Source organism: Thermobia domestica, chromosome 4 (assembly GCF_964235325.1).
Source record: "Thermobia domestica chromosome 4, izTheDome1.hap1.1, whole genome shotgun sequence".
In the NCBI taxonomy this organism is placed as follows: domain Eukaryota; kingdom Metazoa; phylum Arthropoda; class Insecta; order Zygentoma; family Lepismatidae; genus Thermobia; species Thermobia domestica.
The window spans coordinates 317,487,153-317,511,864 of record NC_137457.1 but is presented as its reverse complement, the minus strand read 5'-3'; the positions used below and the strand labels follow the sequence as shown (position 1 = coordinate 317,511,864).

The 24,712-nt window shown below is 35.4% G+C and overlaps 1 protein-coding gene across 7 annotated transcripts in view; it reads left to right on the top strand.

Annotated features, from left to right (window-relative positions):
- Positions 1-24,712, top strand: part of LOC145683555 (phospholipid scramblase 2-like) — a 120,628-nt gene that overhangs the window by 22,637 nt on the left and 73,279 nt on the right. For 5 of the 7 annotated variants that reach the window (XR_014131148.1, XM_081754900.1, XM_081754899.1 and 2 more), the window contains exons 3-4: positions 13,140-13,364; positions 19,594-19,704. Coding sequence is in view for 6 of the 7 variants with exons in the window: in XM_081754900.1 (XP_081611026.1) it covers positions 13,140-13,364; positions 19,594-19,704 (336 nt within the window). In the remaining variant the exon portion in view is untranslated. Of the gene's footprint in view, positions 1-551; positions 783-13,139; positions 13,365-19,593; positions 19,705-24,712 lie in introns of all 7 variants that reach the window. The other 2 variants (XM_081754904.1, XM_081754903.1) reach the window with 2 other exon arrangements.

The window sequence follows — 24,712 nt, the reverse complement described above, 5'->3', positions numbered from 1 at the left end:
TTTCCGCAGAAAATAAAAAAACACTTATTCGTTTATTTTTTCGTATTGTCCCTACACAAAGCTTCGTTGCAACTCGTCATGTCTTTTAGTCACTTCTGACATACTGTTATTAACACTTTTGATATTTCGTGATGTTTGCGTTTAATGTCCTACGATTATGCCTGTTAGGTTAAGGGAGACCATGATTAAAGCAAGTGATTTATGATGGGCAAATTAGTGGAAGGAGAAAATGAGAGGAAATTAGAGTGTCCAAAGAAAACCCACGAACACGATGTTGTCCACTTCAAGCTTACTTTCCTTGGGAACGAACCAAGTACCTCACCCTGAGATCAGAGTTGAGTGAGTCGGTGGGTCAGTGGGTCGTGTTTTCTGAGTGGATCAATGGGTCGAGGGTCAACACCATGTGACCCACTGCGACCCACCATGACGCACTACGATCCACCGACCCACTCTATTTTCTGCATTGTAGACAGTATCTTCTGAACGGTATATTTTTATTTCATCCTCGACCCTAGCCATGGAACTAAATACATGTTTCTGATTGGTTGCAGTTTGCGATTGACCAAACCTTCTGGTGTATGTATTGTGTATTATACTAATAGAAGAAATTTGTCACTTTGTTGGAATTAAAGAAGAAAATTCAAGAGACAGCTGAGGTTAAATTAATATCAAGGCAGTCAAGTTGGAACAAAACGAGCCCTGCGAATCTTCTCACTCGTTGTTACTACTACTACTATTACTACCTATACTATGGATTTGAGTAGCAAAACTGCACGCGTAACGTAAGTAAATCACGTTTTGAATATTATTTATCATATTTTAATGGAAATTGTGTTATGGAGACTTAATAAAAAATAAAATATAAGAATTAAAAAAGTTTCTATGAGGCGGGTTTGAACCCACTCCAAAAATAATTATAATTACTAACCAGTTGTGCTAGCAGTCTCGGCCACGAAGCTCGCCAGCAGTTGGTAATTCATTTCTGCTATATTTATAGTAAGTGGCGAAAAACAGATAACTTCAAGTAATCAGAACATCGTATTTAGCTCCTTTTGCTAGAATCAAGCGTCCTTAAATATATGCTTCTGAACACAGGTGAATTTGTCTACGTTTTACTTTCAAGGCCTCCATTACCCTTCCTTTTTCATTTGTTTCTGTTTACTTACCTGAGATGAGTATCTCTAACGAGAAGGCAGAGTTTGGTAAGTGAACTTGGGGGTCATTTTTTTTGCGAGGTGGTAGTGCACATTTAAAGAGTTAATATTACAAACTGAAAGAACGCAATGGCCAAAAATAATGGAGAAAAACCGTCTTAAAATTTTCTACTCGACGCATATATCATACGACGCATGAATTTAACACGTGACGATGTGGCAGAGTGAGTAAAATCTATAATTCTTATGTGTAAAGTGTCCCGGGTTCGATTCTTGTTCGAATCATACATCACTTTAAGTAAAATATTAACTCACCCTATGTTTATAATGAATAAGACAATAGAATTTTTCAAATCACTTGTAAAATCTTACAATGTTCCATGTTAACTAACAATCAAAATATAATCTATTCCGTAAATATACTGATATCAGGAGCTATATTATGGTTACGACCAGTGGCGTATTTAGGATTTTATTTGACAACTTTAGTCCTGGAAATGTGAAAGTTTTCCAAGATATTTCGTTTACTTTAATATGGTAAATAACATTTCCCGGGGCTTAAGCCCGGAAGCAGACTCCTTAAATACGCCAGCGGTTAAGACAGTCGTTGCGTAATAAATGTTCTTGACGCTTTGTGTCTACATCTGTTGACAGTTTTCGAATTACAAAGGAATTGAGGGGGAAATCCCCTTTGCTAATACTGGATGTTGCTATAACCAAAGGAGATTTCCTCCTTATTCCCCTTCTAATTCGCACACTATCTACAGATGTAGACACGAAGCGTCAAGAATATTTTTACACAACGACTGCGGTAAGAATAATATTTACGGAATAGATTAAATTTTGTTCCTACCGTAGTTAACATAGAACATTGAAAAATTTTACAAGTGATTTGAAAATTTCAATTGTTTTATTCATTATAAACATATAGTGAATATTTTACTTATAGTTATAAATGCCTACTTTATTTTATGAAGCAATAAAAGATGTATGACTCGAACATAAATCAAATTCGGAAGCCTTTACTCATGAGTTAAGGATTTTCCTCAATTTCTCACGACGACACTTGGTAAATGTGTGCATTGTACAATATATGCACTGAGTAGAAAACTTTAAAACGGGTTTTCTCAGTTATTTTTGGCCATTGCGCTCTCCCAGTTCGCAATACTAATTCTTTAAATGTGTACTATTAAAATACCAACTCGCGAAATATGGCCGCGAAATCCACTTAGCAAAGCCTGCCTTCTCCTTGTAAGTGAAAAAAGAACTTTAGGTATTTTTGGATATTGATATTTGTAATTGCAATAATAGCAATAGGACTTATACTACGGGTACTGCTTGGCTTTATATACACACAACCTGTGAGTTTTTAGAGGATCTAACTACTAGATCTACATTTTCTACTAGATCTACAACAATACATTTTTGGATCACTATTATATATATATATTATATAAAAAATTGATGTAACTATGTGTGCCTGATCATCACGGCCAAACTGCAAAGTCAAATGAAAAGACTTTTGGTATATAGTTAGGCCTTAATCCAAACTGGGATGTTATCATATCACTTTCATTATAATAATATCTTAAGGGGGTAGTGGGGATCCGAATTTTTGCGAAAAAGAATGAGTATCTCACACGCTGTTAAACATACGGAGCTGAAATTCAGTATATTAGCTCTCTATTGAAAATGAACACAACGTCTCATAGCATTTTTTAAAGTTCTTCTTTATGAGCGGGGGGCGGAACTCTCTATATATGCAAAATTGTTAGTGGGTTGGTTGTAAGAATAATTGAAAATGATCGATATTAGAGGAGAAACAAATTCACAAACAAATTGAGATACAGAAACCATGCGCTTTCTACTATAATAATTGCTGAGACTTATGTTTATTATATGGAGCGCTTAGGGCACTTGGCAATCGAGCAATAAAGTTGTGTGAAAAAAAAAATAAATTATAATGTACGCTTAATTACACGGAAATTTTGAGTTTGGACTGTATGTTGGTCTAATTACCTTGATTTGGGACTTTCAAATTTCATGCGTTTTTCCACTGAAAAGTATCGGTAATTCAACAAGGAAATAATTATACCATAATTTAATTGAAATTCATCGAAATTTGGCCCATAACAAAAACTTTACCATTTTATATCGTAAAGTAAGATCCACCGTTATTGTAACAGACTGGTGCATGAGCGAGTGGCCGTACAAATTCAAGCTCCGATTAGTTAGAATTTCACAACCTGGTTTTATTATTACAAATTTAAACTTTTTAGTCAGTAGAGAAGGGGCTGTTTCATGTGTCAGCGTTGATAACGATGTGTTTTGGTAGGTGGTGGGATGGAGCGAATCGGTGGATAGTGGGTAAGAGTGGGTCATTGTGGGTGGTGGATCAGAGTGGGTCATGGTAGGTGGTGGGTCCGAATGGGTCATGGTGGTTTGTGGGTGAGAGTAGGTCACGGTTGGTGGAGGTTGAGTTGAGTTGATTTTAGTTTAGCGTCCCTTTCAGCAGCGAGGCTATATGAGACGTGGACCTAATGATTAACGTGGAATCCGAACCACATGAGCTCCCACGGTTGGTGGAGGGTCATGGTCGGTTATGGTAGGTGGTGGGTCAAGTTTTCATTGACCCACGCCATCACTGCTACAGTTCAGTGCTCGCGGTCCCGTGTTTAATTCCCGGTGGGAGATCCTTTGAAATTGTATATGTCCTCGATGTATCTTTGTTCGTGTCGCTGTCGTTACTGGACGTACTGGAAATAGCTCAAAACGAATATTACTAAGTATAATAAAGACAAGGTACGGAGATACTTTTGGTAAGTCAGAAAAGAAAGTGGTCTGAGGCACTATATGTATATTTTTGTTTTGTAATTTAAATTTGAAGTCTCTCGGCTTCAATTTTATCATGACAGAAATCAGTGTGTTTCGTCGTTATCGTAAACGTGTACAATTTGCTCCATACGCGAGTGATTTTTGACTCTTTCTTAACAGAGCAGCCTTAGCGTAGTGGCGTGAGCATTCCCTTCGTAATTTAGGGGTCCCGGGTTCAATTCTCACTGTAGTAAGTCGTTTTTATGAACTAGAATATTCATACTTCTAATATGTAATAAAATGAAAAATACTCAATTTCTTTTGGTCTTACAAGTTAGAGTGGAGACGGCTTTCTTCGCAGGGGAAGCACTAGCAAACTGACGTCACATGTTTGTCTACAACCTTGATTCGTAATGTGGTGGAAAACGTAACGTGGTTAGCAAACAATTCATGAATACGACCCCTAAGGGTCATGCTTAGGGCCTAGTATGAGTCATAAATGTCTGAAACGATATTGTTTCTGAGCAATGATTCAGAACGTCTTCCAGTATTACTCCTACTGCTAGAAATAAGAATATTTTTATTCGCCATTTCCAACACGTTCCATATATCCGTTCAACCAAAATTTGTAAATAGGAACCATTCTTTCGTATATTGGCATGTATAGTTTGTTAAAGTATCAATATAACGCATACATAATCCAAGTCTTTTTGCCGAAGAAAGCGTGTTACTATGTATCGTGGTGAAGACAAATCCTACTTAATTTCTGTTTACAAATCCGAAATTTCGATATTAATGTTGTCCAGGAGCTGACGCCTTCTTTCTCCCTCTCGTTTCCTTTTGGACACTAATCGCTCTTATCCTGTCTCTATCATTATCTCTTATTCTTTCTTTTTCTTTTCCTATCAACTTCAGTACACTTATTTACATTGCAATAGGACGTAACATTGAGGTATTAAATTTTCAATAATACTACTACTACTAATAATAATGGTATTAAAATTTTTAAAGTTGCCCTAAAATTACACAAAGCTTACAGATGAGTCGGGATTTCGGGAGGGTGTCTGGATCTCCAGGACATACATCTCCAAGTACCAAAATTTTAATCCAAGGCGTTCCACTGAAGTTTCATGTAAAAAGTATTCTTCTGTACGTTTTGAGGAAAATAACTGTTATACAAGTAACTGAATATCACTAAACAGTAAAGCATATAATAAACTAACTTTTGGAAATGCAGAAGTGATTATAAAAGCTTTGCTACAAAAATACCTACACAGACCATAATAAATTCAATGATCTCCGAAATACAAAGTAACAAAATAGCGTATACGATTCAGTGTACAGGGCAATTTTGAGTCAAAGAATGGACATATAATATTTGGAGAATCGAGATAAAAAGAGAAATGTTTAGGATATTTTTCGTTTCGTTTCGATTTCTATCTCGAAAGTGAGACGATGATTTGAGTCAACCTTGTTTCGTTTTGAATGTAAAATATTAACTCTAGTCTCAATTTTGTTTTATTTTGTTTCAGGAACGAGATGAGAAATTCTTCTCGTGAGCAACACTAAACAAAACTGATATATTCTTGCCAAATGTTACATTTCTGGTTGTAATGTTATGCCCTAAGCGATAATAAGCTCCTAACTTTTAATCTTCTTTGAAATAATAATAATAATCGTAGTTTATTATTATTTTTATTATTACTATCATTATTCCTGAAGATTTGATAGTTCAAGTATTGGAAAATCCGAGTATTCAAATATCAGAAAAAATAAAACGTATGTCATCGCCGATCAATCGGCACCAAAAATTCTAAAGTAAAAAAATGCAATGGTCGTTCGTGGATCCTATTCAATTTGAGTACCTTCAGATTACTTGTCGAGCACCTTGACAACTGAACCACGATTACTACGCAGCAATTGATTTGTCTTTAGTTTGTTTACGAGTATAGTACACGCGCCGGATTTGATTCAAAGTAAAGGAGTTTTGTATTTTGTTTTTACAAAATCTTTAATGTTGATAATTTTGTGAATACAGTGATATAATTTCCTCCTAGTCAATTACATACTCTTGTGTTTTGCCAATGAATCTGAATATTAACAAACTACTGTTTTGAACGAACAGAAAAGGCTCTTTATTTAGGCAAGCCGGAAGAAGTTACATTTTAGATGAGTGGTTAGAATTGTAGATTTGAAATCTGGTGGTGCGGGCTCGATTCCCACCTTCGACGTTTACACATTTTTAAATGTTTCATTTACAAGGTTGAGCTCCGTTTGAATGCTACTAAATAAAAGATAATATCTAGTGGAGAAATTCAGTGATGATGCAATCCTGAAAATAAAGGATGGAAAATGAATGGAGGAAACTAGTTACAGAGTTAATTGTTAATGGTTCTATATTTGATATTAACCGTTAATTTCGTGCATTTTAAAATTGTTGTGTATTGACACTATATTTTCCGTTTTTCTCCTTGTGTCTCAATGTGTAAATTTGCACAAATATTAAGCAAATCTCGAACTCTCAGTTACATTTGCAACCTAAGGAGAAATACGCTTGGTACCGGTAAATTCTCCAACTTGTTTAAGTGTTATCGAATGTTGTATTTTAATATTTACAAATAAATTACTGCATAACAATATTTAGCATTTTCAATAATTATTTAACGAATAACGAAATCAGACAAGTTCTTCTTTCGAAGTAACGTTACATATCAATCAGTGGCGCCGGAACCTAGGAGCTCAGGCCCTGTTAGACTCTCAAAATTTTCATTAGGGACTGGATTCTTCCCCTGAATGATCAATCCATACTTTAATGGATTTGCAGATAGCACTACTGTTAATAATTTTAAAAACTCACCGCAAGACTTTGTGTTTATTTTGAAAAAAAAAACTACCATATGTACCGCATAATCTATCTGTATATTATTTGTTACGCATATATGTATAGTCTTTGAAGTAAGTTAACTTGTTTATATAATCCCTCATTTAAGTTAATTATAAGATTATTTAAGTTCCCCGATTGTTATGTTCTCATCGGCGCCTCTGTTGTCCTTATATTTTTTTCTGGTACTGTGCTGTGTACTGTGAGTGCAAGTATGCAAAGACTCCCTTTTGTCATTTCGTCAGGCAGCATTTCTCCTCACTCCTGCACAAAAACACACTTTACGATTTGTTCTTCTAACAGGTGGGGCAACTTCATGCTGCTGTTCTGGCTGTTCTAACGGGCGTAATTAATCTTGTAGCGGGCGTTAGTTGGGTTGTCTAACTCACGGACTTTGTACCTCAAGAATTCCTGTGGCGCGCTGTACAGGGATCCATTCTCTTTCATAAGACATGAATATATTGGTGCACCTTTCTTAAAATTTGGAAATGTACATTGGCGAACCCCTTGAATTTTGGAAATTGTCGAATTTAAAAGTTCGTTATAGTAGCATAGGACCCTAATAAATACCACTATAAATTTGAGTGGTCCATCTCCTTTCCTTTCCTGGTTAAAAAATTGCCAAAAATCAAATTTCGGATGTTCTTGACCTAATTTATTCCCTTTGATGAGGTTTTATTTATATGATTAAATTTGTATGTATAGGGGTCCATTCTCTTTCGTTAGACATAGGTTTATTGGTGTACTCCTTTAAAAATTTGGGAGTGGTACATTGACCACCCTTCACATTTTAAAAATTGACGAATTGAAAATTCGGTATATTAGTATATGATCTTAATATATGCCACTATAAGTTTGGGTGGTCCATCTCGTTTCCTTTTAGGTTAAAATTTTTCCAAAAATTAGTAGCTCCACGTGTTAGGTTATTGACCCAATTTATTCTCTTTTGTGAAGTCTTATTACCTTATATGGTTATATGGACGTGTACAGAGGTCTATTCTGTTTCTTAAGATTAGGTACATAGAACATTTAGGAAGAGATATTTTCCCACCCCTTAAAGTTTAGAATTTGCCCAATTTAAAAATTTGCTATAATAGTATAGGGTCCTAATAAATACCATTACAAATTTTGGAGGTTTTTCTCGTTACCTTTCATGGATAAAACATGTCAAAAATATAAGTTTCTGAAGGGGTTGACTCAATTTATTCGCTTTAATAAGGATTTAACACGTTATATGAGTGTGTACAGGGGTTCATTGTCTTTATAGTACATGTATACTTTGGAGCTTCCTTATTAAATTTTGTTGGGGTACCTAGGATCATTTCTTAAATTTGGGAATTACCAAATAACAAAATCCGGTAAAATTTCTCTAGGACCCATTGTAAATTTTGGTGTCTATTTTGTTCCCTCTTATGGGTATAAAAATGGCCAAATATTCAAATTTTGAAGGTTACTGACCTATTTTTATCATCTTTGATACGGCTTTATTACCTTATATGATTAAATAAATGAGTACAGGTTTTATTACTTTTCATAAGAGACAAGTATATTTGTGCACCAATCTTAAATTTGGGAGGGTACACAACAAAGGAATGAAAATAACATGTAGCAATGTAGCCATCAAATTTAGAAAAATCCATACTGACCAAGCAGAATAATGACCTGTATTAAGTGCTGTTTGGAAACGTAATACTTCTCTAAATAACTAAAAAGGTGGATAATTGTGCAAATTCAAATGAATACATCAAGAAACGAATGAAATTGAATATAATTTCCTTTGATGCTGCAGGTAAATAGCTCCAGGAAAATGATTATCGATCTGAACCCAGATATTCACATAGTCAATATCGTGCAATGCTTGGTTTATGTTGAATTTTGAATCAGATCCCATTGAGTGCCCAAAATGCAACTTTGTGGTGTTTTAGTACACATATGAGACTACAATCTGGACAATTTTGAAAAAAAATCAGAGGGACATTTATATGCGAAATTCAAAATTCAAATCTTAATTTGAATTTTTGAGCTGTTATTATGTACTTTACAGGTCTTTTAATATAGTGCAACTTGTAGAGCAATCTTTAAGCTTTCCAATGGTGTTTGTTCCATGTCGCTGATGTACATATTAACCATTTTATGACAATTTTTAATAATCATTGCAACTGAAAAAATGCTTTTTTTGGGCATCTTTTAACACTCTGTATGGGGACCTTTCAGGAGGAAAGAAATAATATTTGGGATTTTTCATCTCCCACTGTAATAAAGCTGTGCACCAATTTTTACAAAGATCTAAGATCGTCAGGTCAGATTTTGCCATTTCATTGGTTGATTTCACATGGAATGTCGCAATAATAACAATAATAATAATAATAATAATAATAATAATAATAATAATAATAATAATAATAAAAAGATGCTGAAGGTAATAGCAAGCACGTTCACAAATGAGAGTAGTACAGCGAAAAATCAAACCTGAGTTAAAGAAGGAACACAATTGTAAATGTACACATAGTAAAAGAAAAGAAGGTATACGAGAATTAAAACAAAATCCAAAATTTTTATTTCTTATGTAGGAAGATTTTGTTTTATTTTTTTAAAATCTCATTTGCATGCTTCCCATTGCAGGTCTTTCGTGTTATTTTCGGCAAACAAGAGATTCCAAATTAAATTAGTGGTTTTACACTGTGAGCTAGCTTACATCTTTAGCCACTTAGCTGATGCACAAAAGGCATCCTATTGTTTAAGAGCCCTCATGTAATAAGACCAGCAGTGACGGGACAAAGATAGGGCAACTTTTGCAAACTGGTTTTATCTTTTTCAGTATTCCGATGTCTCAAATAAAGTATTTGCTCCAAGGAAGTAACGTCACTGCTAGACGCGTTATACGTGACAAGTTAAATGACATACGGCCACAGTTGTTTCCAAGACATAGAAAGTTACTAATAACGTTTGATTTTTATTAAGACTATGACAAATAATTTTACTTTGTGATAATGCAATGTAACGGAGATTTCAGTCTTGCAACAAATGCCACATTTATTTACCCTCATGTTCCTCCCTTTGTATTCAATGGCCTGTAGGTTTATGAACACTGCTGATTTCCAAAGCATGGAGAGCGTGTAAAATTTCAAAAGAAAATTCAATCGGAGCAAGTGTAACATAAAACTAGTACTTAAATGTGGTATAACTTCAAATTAGTTTGATTATGAAGGACGAATAGGGTTACAACTATAAATATTTTCTCTCTCACACCCATTGTATACGAACATTACGAAAATACTTATTTGTTCTAAACATGACTAACAGCTAATATTAGAATATATTTTAATAACTATAGTGCTTATTCAGACCCATACATTGCAGGGACAGAATACCAAACTTTAATATTGATTTTCCCAAAAAATGTGTATTTTTAACTTGTAACAGTCTTCCACCACCGGGTGTGCGATATGTTCGGCTATTGTAATCTATTTGTAGTTATGATATTGCTCCTACTTACATTTATGTCTTCGTTTAATCGTTCTACATTTAAAATATAACACGTATTAAGCTTGCGACTTAAAATTATCGTATTTTTCTGTATGATAGTTGTTTTTATCTACAAGGAAATTACAATATGTAATCCAAATATTATTATTTAATTTCCACCCCTATCTTTGATAAAAATGTAGGGAAAAATGAGTAAAATATAAAATAATTCATAAGGATTTAGAATCATTTCTTTGGATTTAGTCTGTGCGGGGCAGTCTAAGAATTTGTCAACAGAACTGTACCATTAAAGGAACTAAACATATAATCTAATATAGTTTATACGTACGAGGGTGGTTCAAATGAAAACCTTAAAGGTGCTGTAAATATTATAACAATTACTACCTACTATTATTCCTACCTATTTAAAGGTGCTATAAATATTATAACAATTACTACCTATTATTATTCCTACCTATTTAAAGGTGCTGTAAATATTATAACAATTACTACCTATTATCATTCCTACCTATTTAAAGATGCTGTAAATATTATAACAATTACTACCTACTATTATTCCTACCTATTTAAAGATGCTGTAAATATTATAACAATTACTACCTATTATTATTCCTACCTATTTAAAGATGCTGTAAATATTATAACAATTACTACCTATTATTATTCCTACCTATTTAAAGATGCTGTGAATATTATAACAATTACTACCTATTATTATTCCTACCTATTTAAAGATGCTGTAAATATTATAACAATTACTACCTATTATTATTCCTACCTATTTAAAGATGCTGTAAATATTATAACAATTACTACCTATTATTATTCCTACCTATTTAAAGGTGCTGTAAATATTATAACAATTATTACCAATTACTACTAATTATTACCTATTATTATTCAAAGTAGTCTCCCTCACGTTAACTACAAGTATTCCAGCGCTTCCCAAGTGTATGGGTATCATGTTTACTAAAAAGAAACTTTTGTTCCTGACTGTAGCCACCCGTGCTCCACAGTTTTCACCTTATCATCACTTCTGATATATTTGCCTCCCAGCGCTTCTTTGAGTGGTTCAAACACATGAAAGTCACTAGAGAAGAGATCTGGTGAATAAGATGAGTGTGATAAACATTCAAATTTCAGATCCTGGCTAGTCTCAAGTGTCAACGGGCATTATGCGGTCGAGCTTTGTCATGATCTAACGATATACCCAGGAATCCTCGTCGTGTACTCCGAATTCCCGGGCAAAGTAGGTTTATGAGCAGACATGAAAAAGAAGTACTGGTTATTTTTGCCCCCTCTCCATGTTATGTTCCAAAATGACACCGTATCCATCCCAGAAGAGAGAGAGAGTATGACTTTATCCGATGGTGGTTGAGTGCGGAATTTTTTGGGGTTCAATGATGACCTATGGAGCCATTCCTTGCTTGATCTTTTGGTTTCTGGTTGGTGGTAGTGAACAAGATCTCATCACTTACGATTCTTTCCAGAAATGAATCACCTTCGAGGTGGAAACGACGCAACAATTCTTCACACGCAACGACGCGACAGTCTTTCAATTCAGCTGTCAAGTGATGTGGCACCAATCTTGGAGACACTTTTATTGAACTGCAGCACGTTAAGGAAAATATTGTGCCCTGAACCAACACTAATGTTCAAAATGGTGACATTCTTTCAGAGTAATAAGTTTGGTATGCTATATAAGCTATTCGACTAACAAGCTATATTCGTCCGGTGAGCGTGTCCCAGCAGTAGGCCATCCTGCAAAGACGTTACGCCATTTTGAAACTCTTTACGCCACTCCTACACTTGCTGCAAGGCAAAACACGAACCATCGTACTGTGCTGTCATCCCGCGATGAATTTGAATAAAGTTGACATTCTCACTACTCAAGAAACGTATCACAGATCACTGCTCTAACGCGGCGCATGTTGTTAATGACGTGGGTATCTTCGTACTAATGCTGTTGACGTGTGCTGTGCTATAAGTCGGCCTTTCACCTGTCCGTGATGTTGTGAGACTCAAGGAACACTATTCCAAATCTTTGCCTGAGAAGTAAAGTAGCATGTCATAAAATATTAATTTCCCAGGAGAAGCGAAAAAGTGTTTGCAAGACAATATTTTGTTGAATTGCGTCGATTGTTTATTGACGAAAAAATTGCTCACTTCCTGCGTCCCAGTTATCCACATCTCAAACAGTTCCTAGTGTCCCTCGTACTAATGAAAGTAAAGAAAAATATGATTACGATCGAAAAGGGACTTGGCATAGTTTGCTTCTCAGCCCCAGAAATAACAATTTCATTATACATTTTTTCGATCCGTTATAGCACTTTTAAGGTTTCCATTTGAATCGCCCTCGTATTATAATAACTTCTCGCAGTTGTCTAGGACTATCACTGGTAGGCCCTGCAGTGCAGAAAATAAACCGCTGAGTTACGTCACCATTTCCACAAAAAGTCATTAGTAGTTTTTCTTTTTGTATCATTAGTTATAATTGCAGTATACACAATTTAGAAACTTGTAAAGTACGCAGTAAAACTGAGCTTATACATCCAATATCTATTGTTTTGTCAGTAACCTTGGAACGATATTGATGCAGCTTTCTTTGATGTACGTTGAATCTAATTCTCTCCGAAAACTATATTCCACTGGTTCAATTCCTTCAGACGTTATTGACAAAGATTCTGTAGGTTCTGGGGTAGTTTACTGTACTACGTTTCTGGGAGCGTATTAAATAAATGGTGGTGTACTATTTCTTTATACATTCTAAAATAAAAACATAATGATTGATTTTACTTTTTCAGATGTGGGCTATCCACCAGCAGATCCACAGGGTTATCTACCAAATGTTCAACCAGGTCAACCAGGATATTCACAAGGTTACGCACCAGCTGGTCAACCAGCATATCCTGCACCACCTGATCAACAAGGATATTCTGCACAACCTGATCAACCAGCTTATCCTGCACCACCTGCTCAACCAGAAAATCCTGAAACATCTCCAGGAACAGTAATGATGCAGCCGCAAGGTAGGTATTACATAAATAAGTGAACTAGTTCAAGTGATTTTTTACTGAATTTACTTTCTAAATATCGTTGAAACAATGATATTATTGATCTAGTTTTAAATATTCTGTGCCCGTTTCCCTTCTGTAATGATTAGTGCACATATTAATTAACAAGTTCTTTGATGTAATAGGGGAAGGCGTTGTACCTTTGAAACAATGTACCTTTGAACACCTGTGTTTTCTCGAATTCAGAGCTATCTAGGTGCAGTGATTAAAATTCGTTTGAAAGAGTAAATGAAAAAAGTACTACAAACGCGTTTGGCTGTTGTTTACTGAGTGTTGTGCCGAGTTTTTTCACCCCCAAAACGAAGATTTTTTGTAGTTACCTTTTGAGTTTTGTGCTCTTGGGTTTTCGCAACTTGTGATATTTATTTGTCCAAACTTGGGGTAGAACCATTGGTGAATACAGTAATATTTTTAGTTTTAACTTCTGTTCAATGTTTAAGCTAGTGGAGAACTTTTTTTTTTTTCGTAATAGTGACCCTCTTGTACCTATGAACATTAATGCATCGTGTACCTTTGAACGGTAAATTATACTGTTTAAAGCTACACAATATAAGTAGTTAAAACAATTGATATATTTTATATACGTTAGGTTAAGATATAAAGTTATTAATTATAATTTTAAGTAGTTTCTAAATATTCGCTTATTGAATAAGGTTATTTTAAGAGTTGTATATGCTCAACTTTATTGTTCACAAGTTTTTGTTAGAACTTCTCTTCAATTTTTAATGTAATTAATAATATTTCAATTCTGTGAACTTTTAATAGCTAAACCTTTTATTGTAATTTATAACTGTTAATATTTGTGGCTTCTTTTTATATTATTGCCGCAGAAACGTTGTAATTATCACTTTGTTCAAATGTACAAGAGGGCCTGTTCAATGATACACGACCATAATGTACCTGTGAACAAAACGGATGTGTTTTTATTATATCCTATAAAAGCCACTGTAATTATGCAACACGTTTAAAAATCACTCTATCTGATAGCAAAGACATGGCACTTCAAATATACGACAAAAATTGGGGAAAAAGTGCTAAATATTAGCACCAAAATTTAGAAGACTCTAAAAGTGTTCACAGGTATAACGCCTTCCCCTAAGTCCTGGGTTGGAGTTCCTGTTGGAGAGGGTCGAACATTTTAATCAATTTTTAAAAATCTTAAAAATCAAATCAAATTATTTAGTAGCAAAAAGAGAAGGGTTCGTGTTAGTGATATGAGTCCTTTGTGGAAATAAATAAAATAACTGCCGTAGAAATGTTTGCGACAAATTTATTCATACAAACTACATTTTTAACCACAAAACATTAAAAATATTATAAGATGAATAACCATATAAAAGTTAATTACACAGCAATTAAAAACTCATTGTAATATTAAAGGAAAGGGACAATTAAATAAATTGAAAGAGTTAGTATAAAACCATTTATTTTTTATCGGTTTTCTGTATAATGTCTACATGAAAAACATCACCAACATCCTTCCCGCATCCTAAGCAGTCATTGTGTGTCCCCATTTCGCATATAACACATAGCATCAATATTTCCCCTAGACATTGCCAAAAATAGGACTGTCTGATTAACATTATAGTCTAGCTCTATCTGCCGGGTAGGTAGCTTGCAAGATATCAAGAACATTGTTGACTATCTCTTTATTAAAGACATTTGCTCTAGAAAAAGAGGTCGTGTAGCATTAAGTTAGGATGTTTTGCAAATCCGACGTTAGAGTGCGTGCAATTGTGATCGAAATCAATATAAAGGAATGTCTATCTATATCTCAAAATCACCTAAGGTTAGAAGAATGAAATCTGGTGCCTGGACTTTTAGTTTAAAGGAATTAGATATGTTTGTTAGTGACTTTTGATATCTGAATAGATAGGAACAAAAAGAGAGCTTCAGTGGCTCATTAAGATATCCATACAATACGACGTGTTCTAACTTCGTTACAGATTTTGAGCTCAGATGCAATCTATGAGGCGTGACAACACACACACACACACACACACACACACACACACACACACACACACAAAGAAACGAGTCTGGTCCAATAACTCATTGTACTTACAGAATCAGCTCTCCGTTCTTCAAGGTAGTCCCCTTCAGCATTAACACACTGTTGTATTCGGTGCTGCCATTGCTGGTAACAGTTCTGGAACGAGGTTTTTGGAAGACTCTTCTCAGTTCTTCCCTTGAACCTCTTCAACTGAGGTGAAATGGGTTCCCTTTAAGCAAAATTTAACTTTAGAAAATAAAAAAGTCGCATGGAGCCAAGTCAGGTGAATGAGGAGGATACCCCATCACAATAATATTTTTGCTTGTCAGAAACTGCTTAACAGATAGGGCTGTGTGAGTGTGAAACAATTGTCCTTGTGAAACAGCCATCCATCACTGCACAACTGTGGCCATTCTTTAATAAAGTTTTCACGAAGTCTTTTTAGTATTTCAATGTAGTAGTGTTGATTAACAGTTTGACCGCTTGGAACGGACTCAACCACTACAATTTCACCAATGTCAAAGAAGACAATTAACACTGGTGAATTTTGATTATGGTATGCGTTTTTGGGTCTTACGCTCCTGGATACTTCCACTGCATCGACTGGTGCTTACTTTCTGGGTCATAGGCGAAATTCCATGTCTCTTCACAGTTTACAACAGATTCCAACAAATTTGGCTCGTCTGCAATGCCTTCTAACAGGTTCACACACACGTCTTTACGGCACTCTTTTTGGTCTTCGGACAGAACTTTTGGAACAACCTTCGCACATATCTTCGGCATGTGTAATTCGTCAGTTAAAATGTGTGAACAGCTTAACCATTCAATGTAACTAACTCCGCCACTGCACGAACACTTAATCTTTGGTTACTCCCGATCACATAACGGACTTTGACAATGTTTTTGTCTGTTAATCGCTGACTTTGGACGCCCAGCAAGTTCATCATCTTCCACACTGTTCCTCTCCCCTGAAAACCGCCATTCAAACACACGTGAACGAAACAAAGTTTCATCTCCAAAAGCCTCGGTTAACATTTGAAATATTTCCGTGGCTGATTTCTTAAGTTTCACAAGAAACTTGATGTTGATTCGCTGTTATTTTTCTATATTAAACGTTTTTTCGGCAGAATGCAGTTGCACGTGTTCACTCAATGACGCAGTACTTCCAACTGGCGTGACCGGTTAAGTCGAAACTGGCCGTATGGATAAAGTAGTTGTGTGGGAAGACGTCACCAAAACTGTTGTTGCCAACTCTACTCTTTTTTCAAGCTACATACTTAATCTCGTTGTCTTGCGTCACACCTCGTACATGAAAGACGCAGGAGGAAAAACGCAGAATATTGCCAGCAGTAACACATGGAACCATTTACTAATATGGAATAATGTTTATGCAAATTTTATATCAGTTTGCTGGTTGCTGTAGTACAGATCGAACGTAAAAATAGAACTGGCTCGGCCAACAGCCGAAAGGGCTTATTATACTGACGGAAATGCGCTCTAGGCAATCTGCGCTAAGAAAAATAATATAAAATTTTCCTTAATTCCACCATGTGGACGTTGGAATTGTTTATTGTTAATATTTCATTGTAAATTCGTTCGTCAGTCTATAGCCGGAAGTCCATTAAATAAACAGAAGAGTTTTGTTAGACAATTTTGAAATTCTGATAGCATTTAATATTGAAACAGACTATGAACATTCAACATAGAAACAGATTTATATCTACTTGCTGCAAGAGAGAAATAATCTGAGAGATGGAATTACTTTCTCTCTCGTTGACTTCATATAAAAAACAATTTGTTTGTGTTACTTACAATCGTTGCTATACAGGAATCAGTATTCAAGATGTTTTTAATACATCGGTTTCAGCACAAGAATAAAGCGGAGATACAATCTCTTTTTGGGACATTGAATCTATATATAAAAATTCTGTCCCATTACCATTTCCGGTCCATGGGAATCAATATTAAAACCAGAAGTGAAAGTAGAGCTCCACCATTTCCGCTTGCAATAAAGGAGTACTCGTATGTCTTAAATGAAAGTATTCTTGCAGTACTGAACCTAATAAGAAATCTGCGTCTCACTAGATATTACCGTTTTTCAGTATGGTGGTCAGCACTGAAACCGAAAGTCAAAATTTCTACTATTTCCGGTTTTAATAGACAGATAAAGATTGAAATGAAACGTATTTTTGTTACACTGAATTCATTTCACAAAGGCATTATTCACTGCCTTCCATCACATTTGATGTACGGTTATTGACATTGAAACCAGCACTACATAAATCCGTATGTAAATATAATGAGAATATATACACACATAGCACGCAAGACATTTACAATATTCAGTATTGGGTAACATAACATCCTATTAAGAAGTCGAGGAATAAAAGAATATTTAAATATATATATCTGACATTTTAAAATAAATTTTAAAATTCCTTTCATCATGTACACAAATAAAATAACAGTCAAGATGACCGCTTGGTATTTGCTACGGAGTAAAATATTTAATCCTTCTGCTATTAACTTATAAATTGAATGGACATCCGCCCAATGTACGGGATTGAAGCCCCGGTCATAGTAAATTCTTCAGAACCTTGGTCGTGCATAAGGACGCAACACAAAGATTGACACTCAAATTTAAACGTAGCAAACACCGAAATATATCTAATGAGCACTTGATGATAGAACTCAATTAACGTGATATTTCATATCTTTTCCCCTAAATTTTCACACAGAGAAAATGCGATTTTTATATAAAGATAACCAAGAAAGTTCTGTGGCTTTATCACCCACCAACTTCGAACATCAATATGTCACCTAAGACGTAGCTCGAAGATCAAAAATAGTCCATGTCAACATCGACAATCTTCAGCCAACGTTTTGGAAGGCCATAAATTTTATCACGGTAGAGCTTGGTAGAACCGTAAAGCGAGGAAGGTATCAAGTGCATTTTGCATCTCTACTAGTGATTTAAACTGATGTCCTCTAAGGTGATCGTCTGAGGAATGGAACAGGTGATAATCGGACGGTGCAATGCCCGGGGGGTGTAGCGGATGCAATAGTGTTTTCCAGTGTCTCGATTCAGCCTGGGGCTTAGCGTTGTCCTGTAACAGAAGGACCCCTTTGAAATTCACAATTGCTGGCTCCAGAATTTTGAGTATTTTTTAACACGGCTCAACTGCTGACAGTACACACTTGCATTGATACTCTGACCAGTTGGTAGTAGTTTCCGATGTATGATGAAGCGAGCAGTCCACCAAACACGCAGGAAGACCTTATTTTGGTGCAGTGCTCGTTTCGGCTGTTTTGAAGCCGGTTTATGGGATGTTAACCAATGATGACGGCGCCATGGAGCATTGTACGGGACCCACTTCTCATCACATGTCAACACTCTGTCCAGAGATGGCCCCTTCCTCAGACGAGACAGCAAAGAAACACAGGTGTCTGCTTGTGCTGCCTTCTGGCCCGGGTTCAAACCATGTGAGACCCATCGATCCTACTTGTAGTGCTTCCCAAGTTGATGGATGTGCTGCCAAATGGCTTCTCTACTCAGACTGAATTGTAGTTCCAGTTCTTCACATGTCTGGCCACTGTTGGCCTCAATTGCTGCCTGAAGATCTTCAATTTGTACATGTGTTGGTCTTCAGGCATGTGTTGCGACTTCGAGGGTTTCATCACCGTACCTTAACTTGTTAAACCACCAGTTCACTGTCCACGTAGTCACGACACTCTCACCAAAGACCCGGCATATCTTACGCCCCGTTGTACCGGTGTTTGAGCCCAGTTTGAACTCTTACAGCATACACGCCCTTATGATGCTCTGTGGAGATTCCATGTTCACTGTGACCTTACGGAAGTTCACAGTGTAACTGAAATGCCACAACCAGGTAGTATAATGGATATACCGACATCAACAATTGACCTTCGCCTTACCTCCATTAGCATTAAACTCACGGTGTGCAAACCAATTGAAGACAGAACTCTACAAGAAGCGACAGAACGTTGTTGGTACCTTTATAGGTTGGATCCATTGTTACTGTTATCTCCTCATTAATTTTCTAAAGTTAATTCTATTAGATTCTTTAAACTTTTGGAACTACGTTTTTCCACTTCCAACACAATACGTAGAATCCATAAAGTGCTTATTACGTTAAAGTAACGTATCACGAAGTTTGTTTCATTTCACAGGTCAAACTTGGATGCCTCCGCAGCCGCCAATGCCCAATTGCCCACCAGGTTTGGAATACCTGGCTACGATTGATCATTTTCTAGTTCATCAGAAAATAGAACTTGTCCAAGGTACTTTTAATCTTTGTTTACATGAATATTTAGTACTATTGGAATATGACTCCGCTTTTTGTTATGATACGTGGAAGTAAAGCACGATCCGGTGTCTCATTTCATGCGAGTTTGCATCAGTGCAACCCTAAATACAGGTATGTGTTTTAGTTTGCGATAGTCGGTGTAACATTTAGAATTTATCTCAAGATTTTGCATTGCGTTGCAGTCTACAAATTTTACAAAGATTGGTACAATGTGAGGCCTCTGTTTTATATTTTCAATGATTACTGTATTACTGTATTCATTATCGAATTTCCCGTCAACTGCAGACAAATTACAATGGTTGAATGTGGATTCTTTCATTTTTACTTGTTTTCATTGTTTTTGTGTTACTTATAAATTTTCCCGGTGTTATAATTGTCTGCAAAATTTACAACGCTGCAAACTAGATGACAACTGTTTATAAAATCTTTGTTTGCTGTCTTTACTCTTTGCAAGATATTCAGTTTTAACAGTCATTACTACCTTTACGCCATTTTGGCGACTTACTATTTTTTCTTCCCTAGTTTCTCTCCATATGGTTCATAAATGTTTATATTTTGGTGATCTCCATTTCCTTTCATGCTCAATCAAATGCCGTGTGTTTGCATCAGGTCCGTTCAAAAACCATATGAACCTTAACTTGTCTATCAATCTCGTCTCTTCAATCCAATTATTCTTCCCTATTAGATTTAAAATTGTCTTTCTCCCATATTATAGTATTTGTGATACTTCTTCGTTCGTTTGACTTTCGACCAGCTTACTGCAATCTTCTCCAAACATATTACAAAACCCTCTAGTACTTCTTCGTCGATTTTGCATCCAATGCATGAACTATTTTTTGATTCTTGCTTACTTCTGAAATACACATTTAATTTGTGTACTTTTATCACAAGTATAGGTAACTCAAAATATTTGTTTCATATTTTAATGAGTAAATTGAACAAAGATATTTTTGTTTTAGTTTAATATGCTGCTCGGAGATGACTGAAATCATTTGTAAAACATAATTATTGAAAGTAGTTAGGCAGAGCCGTGTAAAATTAAATATGAGTACCGAATATTTTATTTATTCAGAACGGATTTTTAATGGGCCAAATTTCGACCTTTTACCTTTAAACTACGGAGGTAAAGTCATTACTATAACTGTACTATTTCGTATAACATCTCTAAGGTTGCTCACAGTTGGATCTAAGTGATTCACAGCGGCTTAACGTTTAGAAAATATTTATTTATGAAATTCAAATAAGAAAGAAATACTCAGCAATACAGAGATAGAGTGCCAGGGAACTCCAAACTAAATATGACTATAATTCGTGAAAAATCAACTAAATGCACAATTCAGCTAAAACATGTGTAGATTATGGTTTAAATAAGAATTCAAGAGAACGTATACTGCGCCATCTGTAGGTAAAAAAAGACAAGGTGGTGTGCAATAACGCCCTTGGTGTTCCAAACCCTTATTCGAATCTTTATTACAGAAATTTAACTCTTTCCCCTTAAAATCTGATTTCTCTGAAAACGCTGAGACACTTTCTACTTATTTTTAATGAGTAGCTTATATGAAGACGTCACTACTTGTGAGGCTCATTTATTGCTTTAATCAAAATAGGAAAGACAGTGCCAATTTATTTTATTAACCAAGCCTTGTATATAAAAGGAGATTTTAAGAACTGCTCTCTCACAAGTATATACATGTACATTCGCTTCTCTCTGTGTGAAGTGGCTCCGGTGCGAATCGTCGAGGACTCCTTATATGGGGAAGAAAGAAAGAAAATCGCTCACCGTGCATTTCACAGGAGAATATCATCGCTAATTTTAACTATGATACTAGTCCCGATGTTACGACTTCAAATCGGGGATTTCCCGTTTAGGCTTATACATGCAGAAGTTAGCCTAAGGAACATTCATTCGCGTGTGTGGTTGTAAAGAAACTGGACCCTGCTTGGTGCATGCTCCGAGCCACTCGTAAGCACAATTCAGGTGTGTGACCATGAACTGATTTCGTTCACGAGACTGACGTTCAAGAAGCAGGTGTGCCGGTACGCACCCTTTACGGATCCACCCATCAGACGAAGCTAAGGGGATCCAATGAACATAATAGTTGTCGTCCGTTGTGATTGATCCGAATGTGTATTGTTTTAACTAAGTGAGTTAATATAATTAATCGTTTTGTTTAATCATGGAAGTGAATAGAGGAATTACCTAAAAGGTCCTGGCTTAGAGACTGTTGGAAAAGTTGGCATCGCTTGGAATTCAGCTTGAAGAAGTGGATTTGTGAAGTTTATCAACTCATCCGATCATATTCGTGAGAATGGCTGCGGATTCCGTGATTGACTCTTAAAAATCTGCGCAGTAAGTTTTGTACAAATTTAGTGCCACCTAAAAGAAAATAATCCACATCGTGCACATAAAATACATGAAAACGTTAAATACAAGTACAATATTAACATTTTGTGGTATGTGATTAGTACTTTTGTTCGATTGTATTTACACATAAATTCCAAAATTGTAGTTTTGTTGAATGTGTAATATTTAATTGCATATACGAACTTACTCGATTAGAACATTAAATTTCTCAATACGTAATTTTTCTTGCTTTTGCTAATCATTCGTTGTACACTAATTAACGGCTCTTGTATCAGAAATCCTCCAATCTCAACAGGCAAAAATTTGATGCAAACGTTGTGTGAGCGAAAAGTCTTGGCTGGCTGGGAAATCGAGAAAAACGGAAAGAGCAATAACCAGTGAGACAAATCAGTTACTATTGTAAGTTGAAGTTAGCTTGTTTACATGAGTCATCACATTCTCAAACCGTCGTGCAAAGTGCGCTGAATGATGCTTCAGAATAACTCGGAAAAGTTTTTGAGTTGGTCGAGTGTTCTACGTCGATCTTCCCTCATCCGATCACTGATTTTGGTGATGTTCTCGCCTACTTGAACGACTACTGGAACGGATCTGATTTTCAATGGCCATTTTACCCTTTTAAACAGAGCAAACCCATTGTACACTTGCGCTTTACTGAGGCAATGTGCTTTATAAGCTGTTTCCATCATTACAGCAGTTTCTGCTGCGGTATTGCCGAGGAAAAAACACAACTTTAGAAGGTCACGTTGTTCGTGAGAATGTTCAATTTCTTGCTGTTACAAGTGTGCTACACAGAACTGCCACAAACACACTCAAGGAACTGTCAGAGAATCCACATGCGTTGTTATCTGTTGAAGCCGCTTGGCATACTGCTTCAGAAGAGGTTCTCCCGTAGCGCCATAGCTGCGCAATCTCGTACACGATGGGCAGGAGTATGATTCCGGTTATTTTTGGGCCCCGTCGTATTTTACTATCATATATCCATTCATTTTTAACCACACACACACACACACACACACACACACATATATATATATATATATATATATATATATATATATATATATATATATATATATATATATAGATATATTTGCTTGTAGTATCTTTGTCATATTATTATTATTATTATTATTATTATTATTATTATTATTATTATTATTATTATTATTATTATTATTATTATTATTATTATTTTGACCTCAGAAACTATTACATAACTACATTATTATGGCGAAGTTTTATCCGTATGAGATTTCGTCCAGCACATTTTAGCCAGGCAAGGTTTTGGGCGGCGAGTTTTATTCCGTATACCATAAGGCATTATGAAGTGTTTTTAAACACAAATATACACACCATGTAACGTAATATTTATTTGTTATTTATACAAGAAGGCTACTTTACAAAGTTAATATGGTAATTATAAAGTTCCAAAGTGCGCCGTTTCCACACATATAATCCAATCTATCTCTAAGTGAAATTAAACATGTAACCAACACGAAGATAGTTTCATTCTAATATGTGAATATCTTTCTAGTATTGTGGATTTTTTTATGTTTTATATGTATTCTACACGTCATGTAGAAAAATGTTTTTACATGTAGTTACGCAGCCCTAACTTCAGGGTTAATACGCAGAAAATTGTTAGTCGAGAGACACTAATAAGAGTAACAAAAGCTGATATGCTGACCATATATCACCTAATTAGAAGCAAGTCATCTGTCAGTTAATTCAAATTCAGCGCCACCTCCTTTTAGTTTGTAGTACTAAGATTTAAGTTTTCAACTTTATTCAGTATTTCTTGCATAAACGTAGATATCAATAGTAGTACGTGTTCCGTTTCGTCATAATTGACTCTGATTGGCTAAGGAGCATCACGTGACGATTTTGATTAGTTGTTAGAGGAGGTTACGTGGGCTTAAGTCAAGTCCCTCGCTGGAAATTCAAAATTAGTCCCACCATTTAAGTCATATGGTATGACGTCATTGATATGTGATTTTAAAATTAGGATCCATGGTTTCTGACTAATTGGTTATGGTCCAGTGGTACGTAGGACTACTCCTAAATTTTTGGTTTATCTTGTTCCCTTCTTTGAGTAAAAACAAGTTATAAACAAATATAAATATTTGGAGAGTTTTCGACCACTTGGATGAGGGTTTATTCCGGTATAGATGAGCATGGATGTCCATTCTGTTTAAAGATGAAGGGTATAAGGTAAGATTCTCTTAAATTTCAGGTGGGATACATTTTGGAAATTGCTAACAGTGAAAATGTTTCTAGATAACATTAGTATAGGACCATAGTATGTATTTTTAGAAGATTAATTAGTTTATGTCGCTTGCTTAAGTACAAAAAATACAAAAAAAATGCAAATTACGAGATCTCTCACGTTTTTGTTGATGCTTTATTACATTATGGTTGAGTATAGGGTTCGTTCTCTTTTATAAATTGAAGGACCCCTATCAAGTTTTGACAAAAGTGTGTTCACCCACTAATAAATTTTGGAAATTGCCAACGTTGTTAATTTGATACGGCAGTATAGAACTGTTGTATGTATCTCTGTATGTCTATTCTCTTAATTTCTTCCCATTTATGGGTAAAAATCGCCCAAAGAAGCAAA